Here is an 18730-nt window from a genome sequence, read left to right as displayed (position 1 = left end):
ATAATGCACTTGTGCCCTCGTTATATTGGTTGCATGAATGTCCTCCTTGTGAGAAAAGATGGTGATGACGGTAGTGGTGCTGGTGTTGGCTTGGGTGTCAGGAAGACTCTGAGTTGGTCTGTTGTCACAGGTGGGCTCGCAGCGACAATCCACCCTCCTTCCTTCAGTGGCTTTCCTCTGGGTTTTGACCATTTCAGCACACTGGCTTGACTGTCACATTGCTTGCATCTGCTTACCTTCTTTATGTGTATTCTTCCCTGGACTGAAAAATTGGATCTGTTTTTGTTCTTGTTTGTAAACGCTGGACAGTGCTTGACGACAGCTTGTTTCTTTCATCCTAAAAGAAGCTGTTCTCCAAGGTGAGCTGAAAGGAATGTCAGGCAAGCCAAACCTCACTTTCCTCAGTCAGCTTCTGTCCTTACCCGTGAGCCCTTAACCGCCTGCCGTGCCTCACTGTCGGCAAGCAGGTCCCCAAACCTTGGGCTCTAATTCTTTGCCTGGAGAGTGGCTTCTGGGTCCTTTCCTCTTGTCTGCAAGTCTGCTGGCTGCTGAAATGCAGTAGGCTGTGGTCAGAGAAAAGGAAAGAAACACCAGGAAGAGATTTTTGTAGCCCTTGTTGTTTTAACGGATACTTTTGAGCCTTCCATGTAGGCGGGCATTTTTAAAATTGGAGCCCACTAAAAACAGAAGAGCCCCATGCCTGTCCTGGACACACTCACTGAGGAACAGCTCTGCGGCCAGAGGGCCATGGAGAGTCCAGTGTCGGAACCGTAGGCTGTGGTGTATAGAAGCTGAGGGGCGGGAGAAATACCAAAAGAAGTTGGTGGTGGGTTGAGTTAGAGGAGTCTTGGGGGCCGGGGCTGAGAGGACGCTTTGTTCTGCTGGGGCCTTTAGGACTGGGGCAGATGGAAGGAGTGTGAAGGGGGGTGCTGGCAGGGAACACTGTGGTCCTGGGGCCCCGCCTGTTTGCCTCTTGGCACCCCTTATATTCTTTTTTTCTGTCAGTGAGTGAAAAGCAATTGCCCATCACACAAAGTGTGTTTATCAAGTAGTAATTAGCTTTCCCGTGTTTTATTAATCACATCTATGACTGCCAATCCGAGCTTCTGATCAGTGTGAGATAACGGGTGCACCCATACCGAGTTGCTCTAATTCTAGCCCAAAGCAAAGACACTGGATGTCTCTGTCAGCCTTATCAGGGTAAATTCCTGTCTGTCCTACTGAAATGGGTAAAGCGCTTCAAGATCTTCATCCACAGGCCTGGTGGACCCTCGAGGGGCCTTGGTGTGGGAAGGTGCTCCATCCGGGCGACTGGTCCAGCTGGGTGAAGGGCTGAGGGAGGAGAGGAGAGAAGGAATGGCATCTTTGCATTTGTGATGGGACTTTGGCAGTTTCAGAGGCCCAAGCATTAAGAGTTTCCATTCTTAGCATGTGTAAAATAAGGTTGACCTGGCTTTCTTACCCACAAATTCTCGAGTATCTGTATCACTGTAATTCTTGTATCAGCTAGAATATTTATTTTCACTTTTTCTCCTTTGTAATTCTTAGCTTGGTGTAAAAATTGCCAAAGCTATTGCCTGCCACAACTTTGTGAAAGCCAAAAAGGAGGCTGAAAATTCACAGGTTGCACGAAAAAAGAAGAAACTTGCCTGGGGGTGAGTTTTAAGATTTTTTTTTTTTTTAAATGAGTGATTCTACTAACTTCAAAGCAATTACAAAAATCCTGTGATACATTTTGTGAATCCAGTTTGTGCATAGTTGTTATTCATTTTATTCTTTGGATCTTTGCTGAATGTTTATCAGATTATAAATATAGAGGCATGTCTTCATCCTATTTGATATTTATTTTGTAATTGATGGAGTCTGTGAAAACTTTTTAATTTTACTTTGGCCCTTAGTAAACATGTTACTTCAGTAAAATATTTAGAAATGATTCGAGATTTTCATGTTCTTCATTTTAGATTTGAAGCAAAGAAGAGATGGGAAACCAAAAGCAACATGGGATATATGTGACTTGCCAGAGTTCTTCAAGACCTTTGAGGTTTCACTCGAGTCTTCAGTCGCTCAATTTACTGAAAAAGATTTTCCTGCTTATGTTAACTATGTCAGAAAATTGATGGAAATGGAAAAAATAAGCATAAAATTTGGGAGTTGATTATCAAATCGTTTTTCAGTCTTTTACTGAAGAGTCCTTCTCATTGAAGTGAGTGAAATGGACCATCCCGTTATTTGTGCAAGTCATCTAAGCATACATACAGGGGGGAAAAAATAGGATTTGATTTATTTATTTGTATAGACCTCCAGTATAAAGTCAGTTTTACTTTTCATCCATTTGCTGGAGCATAGCCAGTGAGCTCCTTGTACATTCTTATCTGCACTCAGTGTAACTGCACTTACTGTGGAGTTGTGTTTTTAAGATGGGTATTTGTTTATAATGGATTAGTCATAAGTGCAAGAAGGATCCTGTGTTTACAGATGACTTTATCTTAATGTTATAAAAGTAATTATCTGTTCTTTATTGGAGGCAGTAGAGTTGATATTTCATAGTCACATAATAAAGGCAATTGATTAATCTTTGTACCTTCAGATTAAATAACACCATTTTAAAAAAGGACAGAATCTTACAGTATTTGGAGAATGATTTAAATTCAGGTTCTCTGCCTGGAAATGTCTTCCTAAATATCTCTCTCAGCCATGTCGTTCTTTAAATTATGAGATGGTTCTTAGAGAAATTGATACAGTGGTACTAGACAGTTATAACTCAAGACCTTGTAACTTTGAACCTTCTAAGAACAAACATGATTTGATTGTTTGCACTCCTCTTCCCCATTACTCTGGGAAAGACTGAGTGATTGCATAAGGATAAAGAAGACTTGTGCCCTGCTAAGTGGTTCACTGGTGTGTTTCAGAGTCCTCACTAGAAAGGGCTTTGAGAAATTATCTCAAGCTGGTGGACATGCCCACAGCTGGATGATGTGATTTTTTTTTTTTTGGTAGGCCTGGGTTATTTTAGCATCTCCCGCTTGGTGCTCAGGAGAGGTAAAGAACTGCCTATTGTGGTTTCTTCCATCAGTTCTTTTCCCTTCCTGCGCCTTCATCAGAGGTTCTCTAGCCATCTGATACAAACTTTCTCTAGGTTGGAAATATAAATTCAGGAACATAGGAAATGAATCACGGTGATAGTAGTAGTATTTTGTTAATTTTAGACTTACAAATAGTAATCAAATTTTACTAATTTATGGTGACATATTTAATGTTTTTTCTGTTCTGGAATAAGTGAGCAACTTGTTGCCATTTAAGAGAACAAAAATCATATCTTGCTTCCACTTAAGTGATGAAAGCCAGTATAGTAGAGAGAGTGAGATTTTAGAAAATTGTGTCCCTACTTATGGACTTCATCATTAAAAGATACTCAGATCAAACATTGGAAAATCTTATATTTTAATATTTAATATTCCCTGTTGAATTTTATAAATATAATCATACAGCCTTTACCTATAACATCTTACTTTAAACTCCTAGTAGGTGAATGCAAACTTAGAATATAGGAGATTTTCCTCTCAAAAAAAAATTCATCATGGGGGAAATATCCACTGCACAATCCATTGGTTTTGTCTGAAACATGAAAAATGTTCTCTCTGAGCAGGCAGGTAGTGTAACAGTCTCATGTACGGGGCTCCAAGACAGTCAGTCATCTCCCTGCATTGTCTGCTCACCTTTTCCCGCTTATCTGCTTCCTTAGCACATTTCATGACCCCTGTGGGCACATTTCCCCTCTCTTCTCATGCTGAGGCCTGGCCATAGTGGTCACCTGTAGGGTCTGGTTTGGGAGCCCCTGACCCAACGTCCAGCTGTCTAAACCCTTCTTCCACCTGCCCTGGGGCCAGCAGTCACTCATTCCTTCCACTCAGAGGTCCCACATGGATGAGGACGTTTTCCCTGAGTGGACGGCATTATGGTGGAATCAGGTCTCAGGGGATTCATTGGATAAGAGGAGCCGTGTTGCAGAAGTCCCTTTCTCCTCGAGGCCTGGCTTGTGAAAGAATCCAAGATCGTCCAGCAGAAGAAGGAGTGGGAGGGGAAGAGGATTTGAGGAAGAGGAAGGCACTGGTTTTCTTCGGTTAGCCCTGCTGGCATATCATTTGGGATCACTTTATTTTTAATCTGCTTTAATTTGAATTTTCCTCATTAAAGCATTAAAATGGGGACATTATTCTTAGAAAACCCAGGTTGCCCCAAAAGTATAGTCATTTGTCCTCTCCATCTGGTGACAGCGAAATAAGGATTCTCTTTGGATCAGTAATAATTTCAGTTCCCGAAGCTTTAACATGTGCATTTACTACCATCAGAATGCCTGAATTAGATTAGTAATGTAAATGTCAGTTATTGTTACCTGAGATTAATATGTTTCAGGCCATGGGTATGCCATTAATGTAACTATGATTTACTGTTTGAGTACTTCAGGCTAAAACACCTTACTAAAGAATAGTAATTTTGAGCTTTGCAGCCCTGGTTCTGAGAAGTAAAGTTGATAGTGCATTCCTCTTTGGAAGCCCTCAGGATGTTTCTGATTTTCCACAGAACATTCTCATTTCTTTCACCAAAAGGAGAGTTTGAATATATAATCTCAGGTTTGCTATAATTAGTTCTGATGACAGACCTAAATACCTTGGCCCAAACTGTAAATCAGTAGTTAAACAGGTTTCTGCAACTGATCATAAATCTCAAACTCCATATTTTAAATGTGCTTATTTTTTTAGAGAAACAGCTACAGAAGGAACAGGCCAAGGACAGGAATAAAATGTTACCTGAACTTTGGCTAACAGCTTAAAACTTCATCTTTAAAATGTACCGAGTTCCCTGATGCCTTTTGTCTAAAATGTTATCTTATAAATATTGTAATAACTTAGCTTATTCTTCACTCTGATAAGACAAGTTTGAAGTTAATTCTTTTTTATATAATTTTATTTTTTTATTTATTTGGCAAGCAGGAGCTACTCTGGTTGCTGTCCACGGGCTTCTCATTGCAGTGACTTCTCTTGTTGTGGAGCAGGGGCTGTAAAGCACAGGCTCAGTAGTTGTGGCCCACGGGCTTAGGTGCTCCGAGGCATGTGGGATCTTCTAGCCCAGGATCAAACCTGCGTCTGTTTCATTGGCAGACGGATTCTTTACCACTGGGCACCTGGGGAGCCCGTGAACTTAATTCTTCAAAGATGAATATTAGTTTTCAGATGTTCAAGTTTTCATTTGTTGGGTAAATATATCACATTTTTAGAAAGGTATGTCCTGCTAAACTATAAAAAACTACCAGGTTGATCCTTAAAAAAATTGTTCACAGTTGGCCTCTTACCTCAGAGGTAAGGTTTGAGGAAACAAGATAATAACCTTAACATCAGGCCCCATTTAGGAAAATTAGTGAAACCTGGTTAACTTCAGAACCAACTGAAATAATTCAAGTTTTTCCCTGTTGGCAGAAGTTGCTTTATTTTTAGTATCTGGCAGAGCAGCAAATGCTCTGCATGTCAATTTAATGTTTTTTGAAGCCAACTGTTTATTCATTGGCTTAAAATTTACACTCTACTAAAGTCTTTGCCTTGACTTCAATGAAACAAATAGTAATATTTGGACAAAATATGTGCACGAAAATCTTTTTCCAAGACCAAATGTAGATTGGTATTTGTGGCATCAGTGCCTTCTATCATGGTAATAGATCACACACACACACACAAAATACTTTGAAAAGGCTAATTCAAAGCCAGGACAATGCAGTTCAAGGAATTAATTTTTATTATGAAATAATCAGAGCATCTTTCTAGATTTTCAGGTTTTTAAACTGCTAAGAAATGGAATCTTTATAGAGTAAATTTCAGTGAACTGTCAAAAGATTATTTTATTGATCTATGTATTTATTCTTGAACTTGATAACATTCTGAGACAGACCTGTTTTTCCAGTTTTGAGGTTGGGGTGCTCTGTAGATTTTGATAAAATAAATAGAGTTGCATTCTTTAGTCTTTATTATTTTATCCTCCCTCCACATTACTCACTGTAAAAGACACATGCATGCACGCATGCACTCATTCAGTGTTGTAGCTGTGATCAGCACAAGGACTGGCTGGGGAAAGGATTCTCAACTCCAGTGAAGAACATGGAAGCGTGTAGCAGATCAAGATGCCGTGGAGAAACTCAGGAGTCAAACCATCTGTGCCTTTGTGTCTCAATGAAGTATATTTTTTCTTCATCTCCTCCAATCCGTGAGCATTCTAGAGATGTATGTTCATTTTGTTAGAATTTCTTCAAACACAGCAGTACTATCAGAGAGCTTCTGGCCACTCTAGCTTTTGTGACCTTGAACCCTGGAACACAACCACAGGCCTTTGATGAGACTATCCATTAAATGCCATGCAGTATGCTGGGTGTTTAGATGTGCTTTTCAAATTAAGAATTAGCTGAGAGATAATTATCTTTTTATTAGCATTAGTAATTCCTTTTTACATTCAAGTAAGAAAGCATAAGACTTCTCTGAGTAGGATGGAATTTAGAAAACAGTTAAGTACATACCTTTTATGTCCAGACCAGGTTTCTTAAGGAAACAGAACAAAGGACTGAAGGGAAGGGAGGGTATAGTGTCCAAGGAAAGCCTTGGCTCCTGGCTGCTCCTGCCCCAGGGTCCTACATGGTTCCTCTCTGGCATCATTCTAGAAGGCCCAGCCCACCCCTCCCCAGGGCCCATGGGCTGCCTCTTGCTGAATTGCTGCAGGGGGCCTGCCCTGTGACAGCTATGGAATGAGGTAATCTCTTCCCGCCTCTAATTCCTGAAAGGCGTGTCTGTCCAGTTATTACTTGTTCATCGAACTGAAAGGTTTAGAAGCCAACAGCTAGGGTACAAGCTGTAATTACTGATGTCTGTTTCATATTCATCTGTAAGTTCTGGCATTTGATCAAGAAGTTAATATATCACTTCATCTTCAGACTGAATACGCCTCAGCTATAAACGTTATATTTTTCGATGGATAGTATACAATTATGACTGCTCAGAATAAAAAGTGTTTTCATTTGTGTGATACTAGAAGAAGTAATTATGAGTGTCACAAGGAGTAGTGAAACAATGAAGCCTTGCATTGCTTCAAATTCCTCCCTACTTAATATCTGAGAGACAGTCACTGAACACCTACCCTGTTAGACCCTAAGCTAACTCATGCCGATGCAAAAGGGAATGTGCACAGTCTGCTGGGAAATGTTTAGGAAGCATGTTTTGGACAACTTGATTTTCAGGTAGGCTGTTAATACAAAGGGGCTTCCCAGGTGGTTCAAGTGGTGAAGGGTCCACCTGCCGGTGCAGGACACAGGCGGGAAACGCGGGTTCGATCCCTGGGTCGGGAAGATGCCCTGGAGGAGGAAACGGCTACCCACTCCAGTATTCTTGCCTGGAAAATCCAAGAAAGAACCTGGAAGAAAAGTGAAAGTCACTCAGTTGTGTCTGACTCTTTGTGACCCCGTGGACTATACAGTCCATGGAATTCTCCAGGCCAGAATACTGGAGTGGGTAGCCTTTCCCTTCTCCAGGGGATCTTCCCAACCCAGAGATCGAACCCAGGTCTCCTGCATTGCAGGCAGATTCTTTACCAGCTAAGCCACAAGGGAAGCCCAAGAAATAACCTACATGTAATAAATAACCTAGATGTAAAATTTTTAATTACATGGGCACACGTTCTTTTCTCTGCAGGATGTGAAGTCTCCTTGCTGGTCAGCTTGGCTCCAGTCATTCACTAGCACTCACCTCACTGACACCCTGACTTTCACCTTATTTTGTAGCCTCACTCAGAGGTGAGGCCCACTGAGGTGAAACTTGGGAATGATTGCAGCTGTTTGGCACAATGCTCCATAATTTTAAGCTTAGTTTTTCTTAGGCTATATCAACATGTCCTTCATTCTACAATGGCTATGTCACAGTGCCTGCCCAGGGTAGAGAAATGTTAACTACTGCAATAAATATGCCCCCGAACTACAATGACTCAAACAGTAGAAGTCTATTTCCTGCTCATGGGACAAAGGGGGACACCCCTATCAGTGGGGGGCTCTACTTCTTACAGTCATTCAGAGATCCAGGTTGACAGCAGCTCTCTGACTTTCTCTTCCTAGTAAACCTGGGGGTCACCATCCCAGCCAACTAGAAGGGAAGAAGCCACAGAGGAACACTCGGAGGAGGTTATGGGCCTGGCCTAGAAGGGGAATGGGTTACTTCTCACTCTGTACTGGCTAGAACCTCATTACTTCACCTAACTGCATCAGAGGCTGGAAAATGTAGACTGTTTCCCTGGAAGGAGGATAAATACATTTAGTAAACAGCTAGCCGTGTTTGCCACATCCATGACCATCACATGTGACCTTGGTGTGTGGTATCCAGGTGATGCTAAGACATGATGTTGAATACCACAAACTACTACTTGTTACTTGATGTAAGCATTGTACTTGGATGTTTTGACAGAGCTGGTCAAAAAGCCTCTCATATTTGCCAAGTAATGTGCATGGTAGATAGAGGTCTTGAGCATCTCCCATGATGTATGGGAAATGCTGAAGTAGAGTCACATTTCAGCAAGACTCAAATGAGAATGTAGTTGCCACCTGGAAAATCAGTCAAGGTCATGGGAAAGGCAATGCTTCAGTCAGTTCAGATCAGTTGCTCAGTCGTGTCCGACTCTTTGCAACCCCACGGACTGCCGCACTCCAGGCTTCCCTTCCATCACCAACTCTCAGAGCTTGCTCAAACTCATGTCCATTGAGTCCGTGATGCCATCCAACCATCTCACCCTCTGTCATCCCCTTCTCCTCCTGACTTCAATCTTTCACAGCATCAGGGTCTTTTCCAATGAGTCAGTTCTTTGCATCAGTTGGCCAAAGTTTTGGAGTTTCAGCTTCAGCATCAGTCCTTCCAATGAATATTCAGAACTGATTTCCTTTAGGATGGACTGGTTGGATCTCCTTGCAGTCCAAGGGACTCTCAAGAGTCTTCTCCAACACCACAGTTTAAGACATTCAATTCTTTGGCGCTCAGCTTTCTTTATGGTTCAACTCTCACATCCATACATGACTGCTGGAAAAACCATAGTTTTGACTAGACAGCATATTAAAGGCAATGCTTAGTTTAAATCATAAAGGTTAAGATTGGGACTTCATCCAGGGGACCCACTAAAACAAGATCATCCCAGGAAGAAGGAAGCACAGGAATTAAGCAGTGGGGTTGTATGGGAGGGTGGCGGCGGAGCTAGAGAATGATGGTGCTGGAGAGGGTGGCTGGAATCCACCTCCACACAGATAGTGAGACGTGGGAGGGTGTTTGGACTTAGGTCTCTAGGGAGTGAGGACACATCCGCATATATTAAGAAATGGCATACGAGAGATGGTGGTTTAGGAGACAGGCCTGAAGCTAGGACAGCTAGGGTATTTCAGTATCCTGGGGAGGAACTGATGAGATCCTAAACCAAGGCTGTAGGAATTGTGGGGAGAGCGTGAATGCTGGGAGTTTTGGGGGTGGGGGGGAGACTTGACAACATTTGCTGACTGCACAGGGGTGCGGGAGGGTTGGGTGCCCATGGATGGTGATGTGAGTTGAGTGAAGCAGGTAGCAGAGAGCAGGTACTATAGGTAGAGTTTAGTAATTTAGTTGTGTGAAATCAGACATTTAATAATAACCCTGATGCTGGGGAAGATTGAAGGCAGGAGGAGAAGCGGGTAACAGAGGATGAGATGGTTGGATGGCATCACTGACTTAATGGACAAGAGTTTGAGCAAACTCCAGGAGATGGTGAAAGGCAGAGAAGCCTGGCATGCTGCAGTCCATGGGGTCGCAAAGAGTCGGGCGTGACTTAGAAACTGAATCACCACAACATATTTAGTAAAGTAGATGATATTAGGCACACTGCAAAATGCCCATGGAATTTGCTTCTGGAAGGTTGGAAGAGAAGGCTGTTGAAGAAAACAGGTAGACGCTTATTTAAAAGATGGAATATCAACAGCAACACAACACCGCTGAGCCACTGAGCAAGGTAACAGTGGCATCAGAAAGCCTGGTGATCTGGGTCAAATCCAAGATTTAAATCTGGATCATAATAGGTGGTACCTCAATGAGGTTTCCTAGAAGTAATGTCCCAGATGTCTTCTGAAAGCAATTTATAAATGTGTGCATTTCTGGAAACACCTGTAAGGGAGAGAGTGAAGGCCATGAGGCAGTGAAAGAGCTGGTGAGGTCGTGGCTCTGTGAACCCCTCACTGCAAAGGAGCTGGCTCCGCACACCCTCAGCCCAGTCAGCTGGTGGCGGGGGTGGGGGGCGGGCGGTGGTGCTCTGGGTCTTTCCTGGTGCACTACTTCCCTGGGCAAGGGGGCCTCCCTTGGTGGAGGGCACTTCTGTCAAAAAGGGGCAGCCTGGCACTGCTATTGGCTGTAGCAGCAGCTGGGGGATGGATAAACCCCCCCTCCCATACACACACACACACACACAGTAAAGTGAGGTGGATGTGTGTGCAGACACAGGTCAGACAGTCCTGATCATGGCCATGGATTCAGCTCTACCCAGGGGAGGTTATTTGAACCAACAACGTGGGCTGGTGGCTTGAAGTCAGAAGGGTTTAAAGAATCCGCCCCTTATCTGATAGGGCTTCCCTGACAGCTCAGTTGGTAAAGAATCCGCCTGCAATGCAGGAGACACCGGTTTGATTCCTGGGTCAGGAAGATCTGCTGGAGAAGGGATAGGCTACCCACTTGAATATTCTGGCCTAGAAACTTCCATGGACTGTATAGTCCATGGGATCACCAAGAGTTGGACATGACTGAGTGACTTTCCCTTTCACTGGTCTGATATCTTGATGACATGAGAAACAGAGATGCCTGGTAGTGGTGGGTAGAAGCCTGCTGGATTCGAAATCAGAAGTGATTACTGATTCTAGTAATAAATGAAACCCCTTAATAACTGTCCCTGAGATGTATGAAAATTGAGATGCTTAAAGGTTTTAAAACCTCATGAGCAGGGACTTCCCTGGTGGGCTAGTGGTTAATACTCTGTGCTGCCTGTGCAGGGGGTACTGGTCAGGGAACTAAGATCCCACATGCCTTGTGGCACAGCAAAAAGATAAAAAAAAAAACCTCATTAGCGCTTGCAAGCACACCCATGAGCAACTGTGAGTACTACAGGTGCTGTACAAGGGTTTGGACACTGGATAAAGGATAGAAATGGAAACCCTCTACTACTAGAGGACATTTGCTTAAATAGGTGTATATCTTATAGTTACAGATTATTTCAACTTCTATCCTTTTTCCAGCTTCCCAGGTGGCACTTGTAAAGAACCTGCCTGCCAAGGCAGAAGACATAAGAGACACATGTTTGATCCCTGTGTCAGGAAGATCCCCTGGAGGAGGGCATGGCAACCCACTCTAGTATTCTTGCCTGGAGAATCCCCATGGACAGAGGAGTCTGGCAGGCTATAGTCCATAGGGTCGCAGAGTCGGACACAACTGAAGTGACTTAAAATATGCACTTAAATAGGTAGATAAATGTGTGTACATATTTTGATATGTACCTACAGTTACAGACAGGAGGAGCTCCCAAAGAAAGTTTAGTGGAACCTTGGCCCATTAAGAAAAACAGGTTTCTGTGGTCAAATGCATTTGGGAACCATTGCATGTTATTGCCACTGTGACCTTGACCGCTGTCACTTAGCAGCTCCTCAAGGCCTCTGAGAAGTCAGGAACCCTCTGCTGGTGTTATCACAGTGCTTCTCAAATTTGTTGAACAATGTGGTCTTTTTTTTTTCACCCGCCGCTTATTAACAATCCACATGTTTACTCACAACACTCTGGGAAACACAAACCTAACTGTACAACATCTAAATGGTAACATTTTAGAGTATATAAGACTTCTCTGGGGGAAACCTGTCTGGGAAGGGCCTTTGTGCTTTCTCTAGATTTTCGCTGAACCACACCCCCGCCCCAATCCCACCCATCCCCATCCTCTCACAAGTTTTCATTGGTATTTCTTTCCAGGGCATGGAGATCATATCCTCTGTACCCTTACAGTATGTAGATTTCTGAGTCCAACCCAGACCTACTGAATCCCTGAGCATGTGGCTTGGAATTGTTTTGTTTGATTTTAAAGGTCTCTGTGGTTTCTAATGCAGCTAGACTGGCACAGAATTATAGACCAACATTTTATGTGGATGGAAGGATGGTGGATGGATGGATGGTTGGATGAGGCAGTGTATACATACCTGGTCCTTTCAGCCAAACCATTTGAAGTCTTGATGTCCTTATTAAATAATCATGACTGGTTGAGAAAAAAGTCTTGGAACTAATTGTTACTGTTCCACTGAAAAAAAACTTTTAAACATGTTGAGAATCAATACAGTTTTTCCCCTATATACAAATGAATTTCATTCCTAAAGCTGAAGGATCGTCAGCAGTAGGAGATGGAGGGCAAGCTGCAATTTCACTCACGCCTGATGTTGTTGGAATGCACGTTTGCATCTTTTAAAGTTCTCAACTTGAAGGTTCATATATAGGGGACTTACTGTATTGTATATGCTCCTGCCTTAAAGAGACACCTTAATTTTGCATGCATCATATAAAAGTCTAGCAGGTTGAAAAGTTAAAATGTTTTTCATTATACTTTCATTATATTCTTGGAAGCATCTCTCTAAAGAAGTGGATACATGTTATACTTTTTTATCTCTTTTTTTTTTTTTTTTTTCTTTTTTTTAAGAGACAGGGTCTCACTATGTTGCCCAGGCTGGAGTACAGTGGCTATTCACAGGCGCGATCCCACTACTGATCAGCACGGGAGTTTTGACCTGCTCCGTTTCCGACCTGGGCCGGTTCACCCCTCCTTAGGCAACCTGGTGGTCCCCCACTCCCGGGAGGTCACCATATTAATGCCGAACTTAGTGCGGACACCCGATCGGCATAGTGCACTGCAGCCCAGAACTCCTGAGCTCAAGCGATCCTCCAGCCTCAGTCTCCTCAGTAGCTGGGACTACAGGCGCGCGCCACCGCGCCCGGCTACTTTTTTAATAGAAGAGGAAACTGAGATGCTGGGAGATTTAAGAGAGAACTCTAAAGCAAGCAGACCTTCTCTATAACATACAAGAGCTGGGGTTAGGGCCCTAGCCAGGCCTTTGCTCTTTCTCCCTCTTCCAGTGATTCTTAAAGAATGGTCCATGAACTACCAGCAAGCAGATGAATCACTTGTTAGAAATGTAAACTTCCCCGTGTAGGAAGCTGGGACGGAAGAGATGAAAACAAGCCAATGAAACTTGCACATCTTATCACAAGATGGAGCTTCCCTTGTGACTCAGCTGGTAAAGAACTTTCCTGCAATGTGAGAGACCTGAGTGCAATTCCTGGGTTGGGAAGATCCCCTGGAGAAGGGAAAGGCTACCTACTCCAGTATTCTGGCCTGGAGAATTCCATGGACTACAGTCCATGGGGTCGCAAAGAGTTGAACAGGACTGAGCGACTTTCACTTTCACTTTTCTTTCACTTATCACAAATGATAGGGAGAGAGGGATACCTCAGTATAAATACTGAGTCTAATTCCATTAATATAAATGCTTATATCCCCAAACAGGCTGGCTCTACTCATAAGCCACTTTCATTAAAGGAAAAAGAAAAAAAAAAAAAAGCCAGAAAAAGAAAGGTTCCGTGTCAAAGAACTCAATTGGAATCCTCGCTTGGTCCTCGCTTCCTTGCCAGCAGTGCTCAAAAAGAAAAGAGAAGAAAATCCGAAGTCCGTGTGCATAAAAGTTCCATTCCCCATGGCGGAGGGTTTAATTAAAATCTTCAGATGTTTCTCTGCAGCTTGGAAGGCATTTTTTTATGAAATTCATATATTACTGGAAGTGGCTCCAACAATTCTCGAGGTCAAAAGCTTTGTAAGTGACATCAGTGGATCAGGAGCACACCGCCCTCTTCAGGATCTCTGTCCTGGTTTCTTTGCCTCCAGTCTCGTGGCGGGAAGGGCTGACTGCTCCAGGAGGCAGGAGGGGGTTTTCCAAACGTGCGGTCAAATGACAGAATCCAGAAGAAACGGACCTCCCCATATGTTCCTCCCTGATTCTTTCAGTAAATAGGTGTTGAGGGCTTGCCACATGCCAGGTCCAAGTGGAAGCACTGAGGATACAGCAGTGAGCAAAACAGACAAACCCTGAAAATCACGGGGCTCGTATTCTGGTGGGGAAGACTGATCATAAACAAACTAGACAGGATCCCGGTGGTTCCCGGGGTGAGCTCCTGGGCTGGCAGCCCCTGGGAGATGGAGAGATGCACGTTCTCAAGTTCTAGGACAGACACTGATGTGACAAGCCCTCCAGGTGACGCTGATGGACACTCAGGTTTGAGTACTCCTGTGGGGAGAAGCTATGGAGAAAAGGAGAGCATCCAGCGTGGGGATGGCTGATATCAGCAAATGTTAAGACAGTGAAACCCTTTCCCCCTGCACTCTGGAGGAGCCCAGATTCCAATGTCAGCACTCCCACTATGAACTGTGTTACCTCCAACAGGGCAACCTCTCTGTGTCTTGGGTCTCCTCCTGAAAAATGGAGATACGAAGAGTACCTATCTTATAGGACTGTGAAGATTAAAGAAAATGATGAATATGAAAGTGCTCATGGGACTTCTCTGGTGGTCCTGTGGCTAAGACCCCGTACTCCCAATGCAGGAGTTCCGAGTTCAATCCTGGTCAGGGGACTAGATCCCACATGCCGGAACTGAGTATGCATGTCGCAAACTGAACAAGGCCCTGCCTGCTACAACTAAGACCCAGTGCAACCAAATAAATAAACAGTTTAAAGTGCTCAGATCCTGACACATAGCAAATCATAACCTTGTAGGGAGACAGTTTTCTGGGTTTCTTGCATTACTCCCATCTTGCAAGCATGGTGTTAACTACCCTTTGTCGCAAACTATTTTCGTGAGTGTGTTTATATATAAACAGGATTCCCTGATGGCTCAGCAGGTAAAGAATCTGCCTGCAATGCAGAAGACATGGGTTCGATCCCTGGGTCAGGAAGATTCCCTGGAAAAGGATATGGCAACCCGCTCCAGTATCCTTGCCTGGGAAATCTCATGGACAGAGGAGCCTAGCGGGCCACAGTCCACAAAGTTGCACAGTGTCCTACATGACTGAGCACACACACACATGTATGCACGTTGGGTATAAGCGGCCTTAGAAGACTGAGATGGTGTCTCTCTCTGGGGCAAAGAGCAGCCATACGTAATTACTGTCCAGTATAACAAAGAATGTCCTCCTTTGGAGCTAAGGCAGCCAAGCTTACTCTCTTTATAAAGATACAGCTCTCTAAGGAACTTCTTTCATGAAAGCCATGCAGGGACACGTGTCATTGAGCCCTCTTCAGTTCAGTTCAGTTCAGTTGCTCAGTCATGTCCGACTCTTTGTGACCCCATGAATCGCAGCACGCCAGGCCTCCCTGTCCATCACCAACTCCTGGAGTTTACTCAAACCCAGGTCCATCGAGTTGGTGATGCCATCCAACCATCTCGTCCTCTGTCGTCCCCTTCTCCTCCTGCCCCCAATCCATCCCAGCAGCAGGGTCTTTTCCAGTGAGTCAACTCTTCGCATGAGGTGGCCAAAGTACTGGAGTTTCAGCTTCAGCATCAGTCCTTCCAGTGAACACCCAGGACTGATCTCCTTTAGGATGGACTGGTTGGATCTCCTTGCATTCCAAGGGACTTTCAAGAGTCTTCTCCAACACCACAGTTCAAAAGCATCAATTTTTCAGTGCTCAGCTTTCTTCACAGTCCAACTCTCACATCCATACATGACCACTGGAAAAACCATAGCCGTGACCAGACGGGCGCCCTCTTAGTATCACATTATTGGAATCAGTGCAAAAAGTGCTGAGACAATGGCTACTGCTTGTGAGTACAATAAGTCCCCTACATGAGAACTTTCGAGTTGTGGGCTTTCAAAGATGCAAATGTGTAATTTACTAATGAAGATCTGATAAAATTGAAGGCCTGGAGGAAGGATGAAGAGAGATAAGCAGAAGAAGTAAGTGAAGGACAAAAGAGATTCACAATATGCAAGAAACGGCAAAGGGATTCTCTTGACTTGAGGCGCTGTTAGATTTTTGAGACACAGGGCCTAAATGCAGAACTGAACATGAAGGTTGCAACAGCCATTCAGAATGCAATCCAGTGCTGCCGTGTCATCTAAGATGAGAAGAAAAGAGCTACTACTCAGACATACTGGATTTTCTTTTTTTAAAAAACAGGATAGATAGAATTGAATCCAGTAAGAAACCAGAACTTAAGCCATCAACATCAGTTGTGAATAAGACTGCAGCTTGCCCTCTGCTCCTATTGCTGTTGGTCCTTCAGCTCTGCCATCTCCCACCTCGTATCCCTCCTCCGGTCAGTAACTCTTCTTGCCTGTTCACTCACTGCCAGCTCCTGGATGCCAGCGGTTGTACTGTACGACTGTACTTTTCAAGGTACTATAAGATTAAAAATGTTTTCTTTTTTTGTTTTTATATCTTATTTGTGTGAAAGTATTATAAACCTACTATAGTACAGTGCTATATAGCTGATTGTGTTAGCTAGGAACCTAAGCTAACTTTGTTGGACTTATGGACAACTTGGGCTTATGAACACACCCTCAGAAGAGAACTCATTCATATGCAGGGGATTTACTGTAATAAATTGTCCCCGGTCTCTGACCCAGGAGTCTAGTATCCTCTACCAACATCCATGAAACAGTGGCAAACTGACTTGCTGGCTTTAAATAGGGTGAAATCTCAGCCCTTTCAGAGCTCTTGATGATACTGTATGAATGTTTGTCTGAAGATGTGATAGTATTGCTGCTGTTACTCCTCCCCATGTACCAAATTTCATAATAAACAAAAATACACCTGGTAACTCCAGCCTTCAAAGTTTCCTAATGACCCAAAGAGGTTAAATATCTATGTAAAGATGACATGAAAGACAGTAAAGCAGGTTTGAATCTAGGTTCTGGACTCTCACTCACTATGGGAACTCTCTAAGCCTCAATATCTTATTTGTCAAGTGTTGTTAGTAATAATGCTTATTGTGTGAACTTCTTGTAGACGTTAAGATAATGCATGTAGAAAGTTTAGCCCAAGGCCTTGTGTGAAGTAAGCACTCAGTTATCATTAGCTGGCATTACTGTATTTTGTGTATTCAATATTATCAAAGCATTTTCTACCCTCTCCCTGGATCTTTAGGGAAGTCAGACCCCAATACTGTACCACATTCCAGGGAGAAGCTTCCTTTCAACTACCCAAACCCCTACTCACTGTATTCCTGGATACTGTCCAAAAAATTTCTTGAAATTCAGCTCCTACTATAGGTGGGGTAGAGGACTGATTTTAGAGTCAAAAACCTCTCATTTCATGTATAATTTGAGGTTTAATAGGATAATATAATAATTTGAAGTTTATATGGTTCAGTTCAATTCAGTCACTCAGTCGTGTCTGACTCTTTGCGACCCCATGGACTGCAGCATGCCAGGCTTCTCTATCCATCACCAACTCCTGGAACTTGCTCAAACTCATGTCCATCAGGTTGGTGATGCCATCCAACCATCTCATCCTCTGTCATCCCCTTCTCCTACTGCCTTCAATCTTTCCCAGCATCAAGGTCTTTTCCAGTGAGTCAGGTCTTCGCATCAGCTAGCCAAAATATTGCAGCTTCAGCTTCAGCATCAGTCCTTCCAATGAATATTCAGGACTGATTTCCTTTAGGATGGACTGGTTAGATCTCCTTGCAGTCCAAGGGATTCTCAAGAGTCTTCTCCAACACCACAGTTCAAAAGCATTAATTCTTTGACACTCAGCTTTCTTTATAGTCCAACTCTCACATCCATTCATGACTACTGGAAAAAGAATAGCTTTGACTAGATGGACCTTTGTTGGCAAAGTACTGTTTCTGCTTTTTAACATGCTGTCTAGGTTGGTCATAGCTTTTCTTCCAAGGAGCAAGAATCTTTTAATATGGCTGCTGTCACCACCTGCAGTGGTTTTGGAGCCCAAGAATAAAGTCTCTTACTGTTTCCATTGTTTGGCCATCTATTTGCCATGAAGTGATGGGACTGGATGCCATGATCTTTGTTTTTTGAATGTTGAGTTTTAAGCCAGCTTTTTAACTCTCCTCTTTCACTTTCATCAAGAGGCTCTTTAGTTTCTCTTCACTTTCTGTCATAAGGGTGGTGTCATCTGCATATCTGAGGTTATTGATATTTCTCCCAGCAATCTTGATTCCAGCTTGTGCTTCATCCAGCCTGGCATTTTGCATAATGTATTCTGCATATAAGTTAAATACTCAGGGTGACAATATACAGCCTTGACATCCCCCTTTCCCAATTTCCCAATTATATGGTGGGTTGGTTGTAAAGATTTTATTACTGTACATAAAACTCCAGCACGTAATTTACATTCAGCCAATGTTATTCAGTCCCCTTGGCTGCAACAGCATGGTTTAGTGGACCATTCCTTTTCATGAGTGCATCCCAAGGACCTTTTGTAATGGCTGGCACATAGCAGGTGTTCAATTAAAAAAAAAAAGACTGAATGAACCCAAGTACCTACTATATAATTAATAAATTCTGAAAAAAAAATTTTTGGCCATGCCATGTGGCATGTGGGATCTTAGTTCCCTGACCAGGGATCGAACCCACACCCCTTTCACTGGAAATACAGTCTTAACCA

The 18730-nt window shown here is 43.3% G+C and overlaps 1 protein-coding gene across 4 annotated transcripts in view; it reads left to right on the top strand.

Moving 5' to 3' along the window:
- The window catches only part of FAM204A (family with sequence similarity 204 member A), a 28977-nt gene extending 26405 nt beyond the window's left edge, over positions 1 to 2572 (top strand). For all 4 annotated transcript variants that reach the window (XM_061162752.1, XM_061162751.1, XM_061162754.1 and 1 more), the window contains 2 exons: positions 1549 to 1655; positions 1962 to 2572. In XM_061162752.1, the coding sequence (XP_061018735.1) occupies positions 1549 to 1655; positions 1962 to 2013 (159 nt within the window). In that variant the 3' untranslated portion in view covers positions 2014 to 2572. The remainder of the gene's footprint in view (positions 1 to 1548; positions 1656 to 1961) is intronic.
- The last annotated feature ends 16158 nt before the right edge of the window (positions 2573 to 18730 follow it).

The sequence above is a fragment of the Dama dama genome, chromosome 15 (assembly GCF_033118175.1).
Source record: "Dama dama isolate Ldn47 chromosome 15, ASM3311817v1, whole genome shotgun sequence".
Classification (NCBI taxonomy): domain Eukaryota; kingdom Metazoa; phylum Chordata; class Mammalia; order Artiodactyla; family Cervidae; genus Dama; species Dama dama.
Note: the sequence above shows the minus strand (reverse complement) of the source record. Positions and strands in the feature narration are given on the sequence as shown.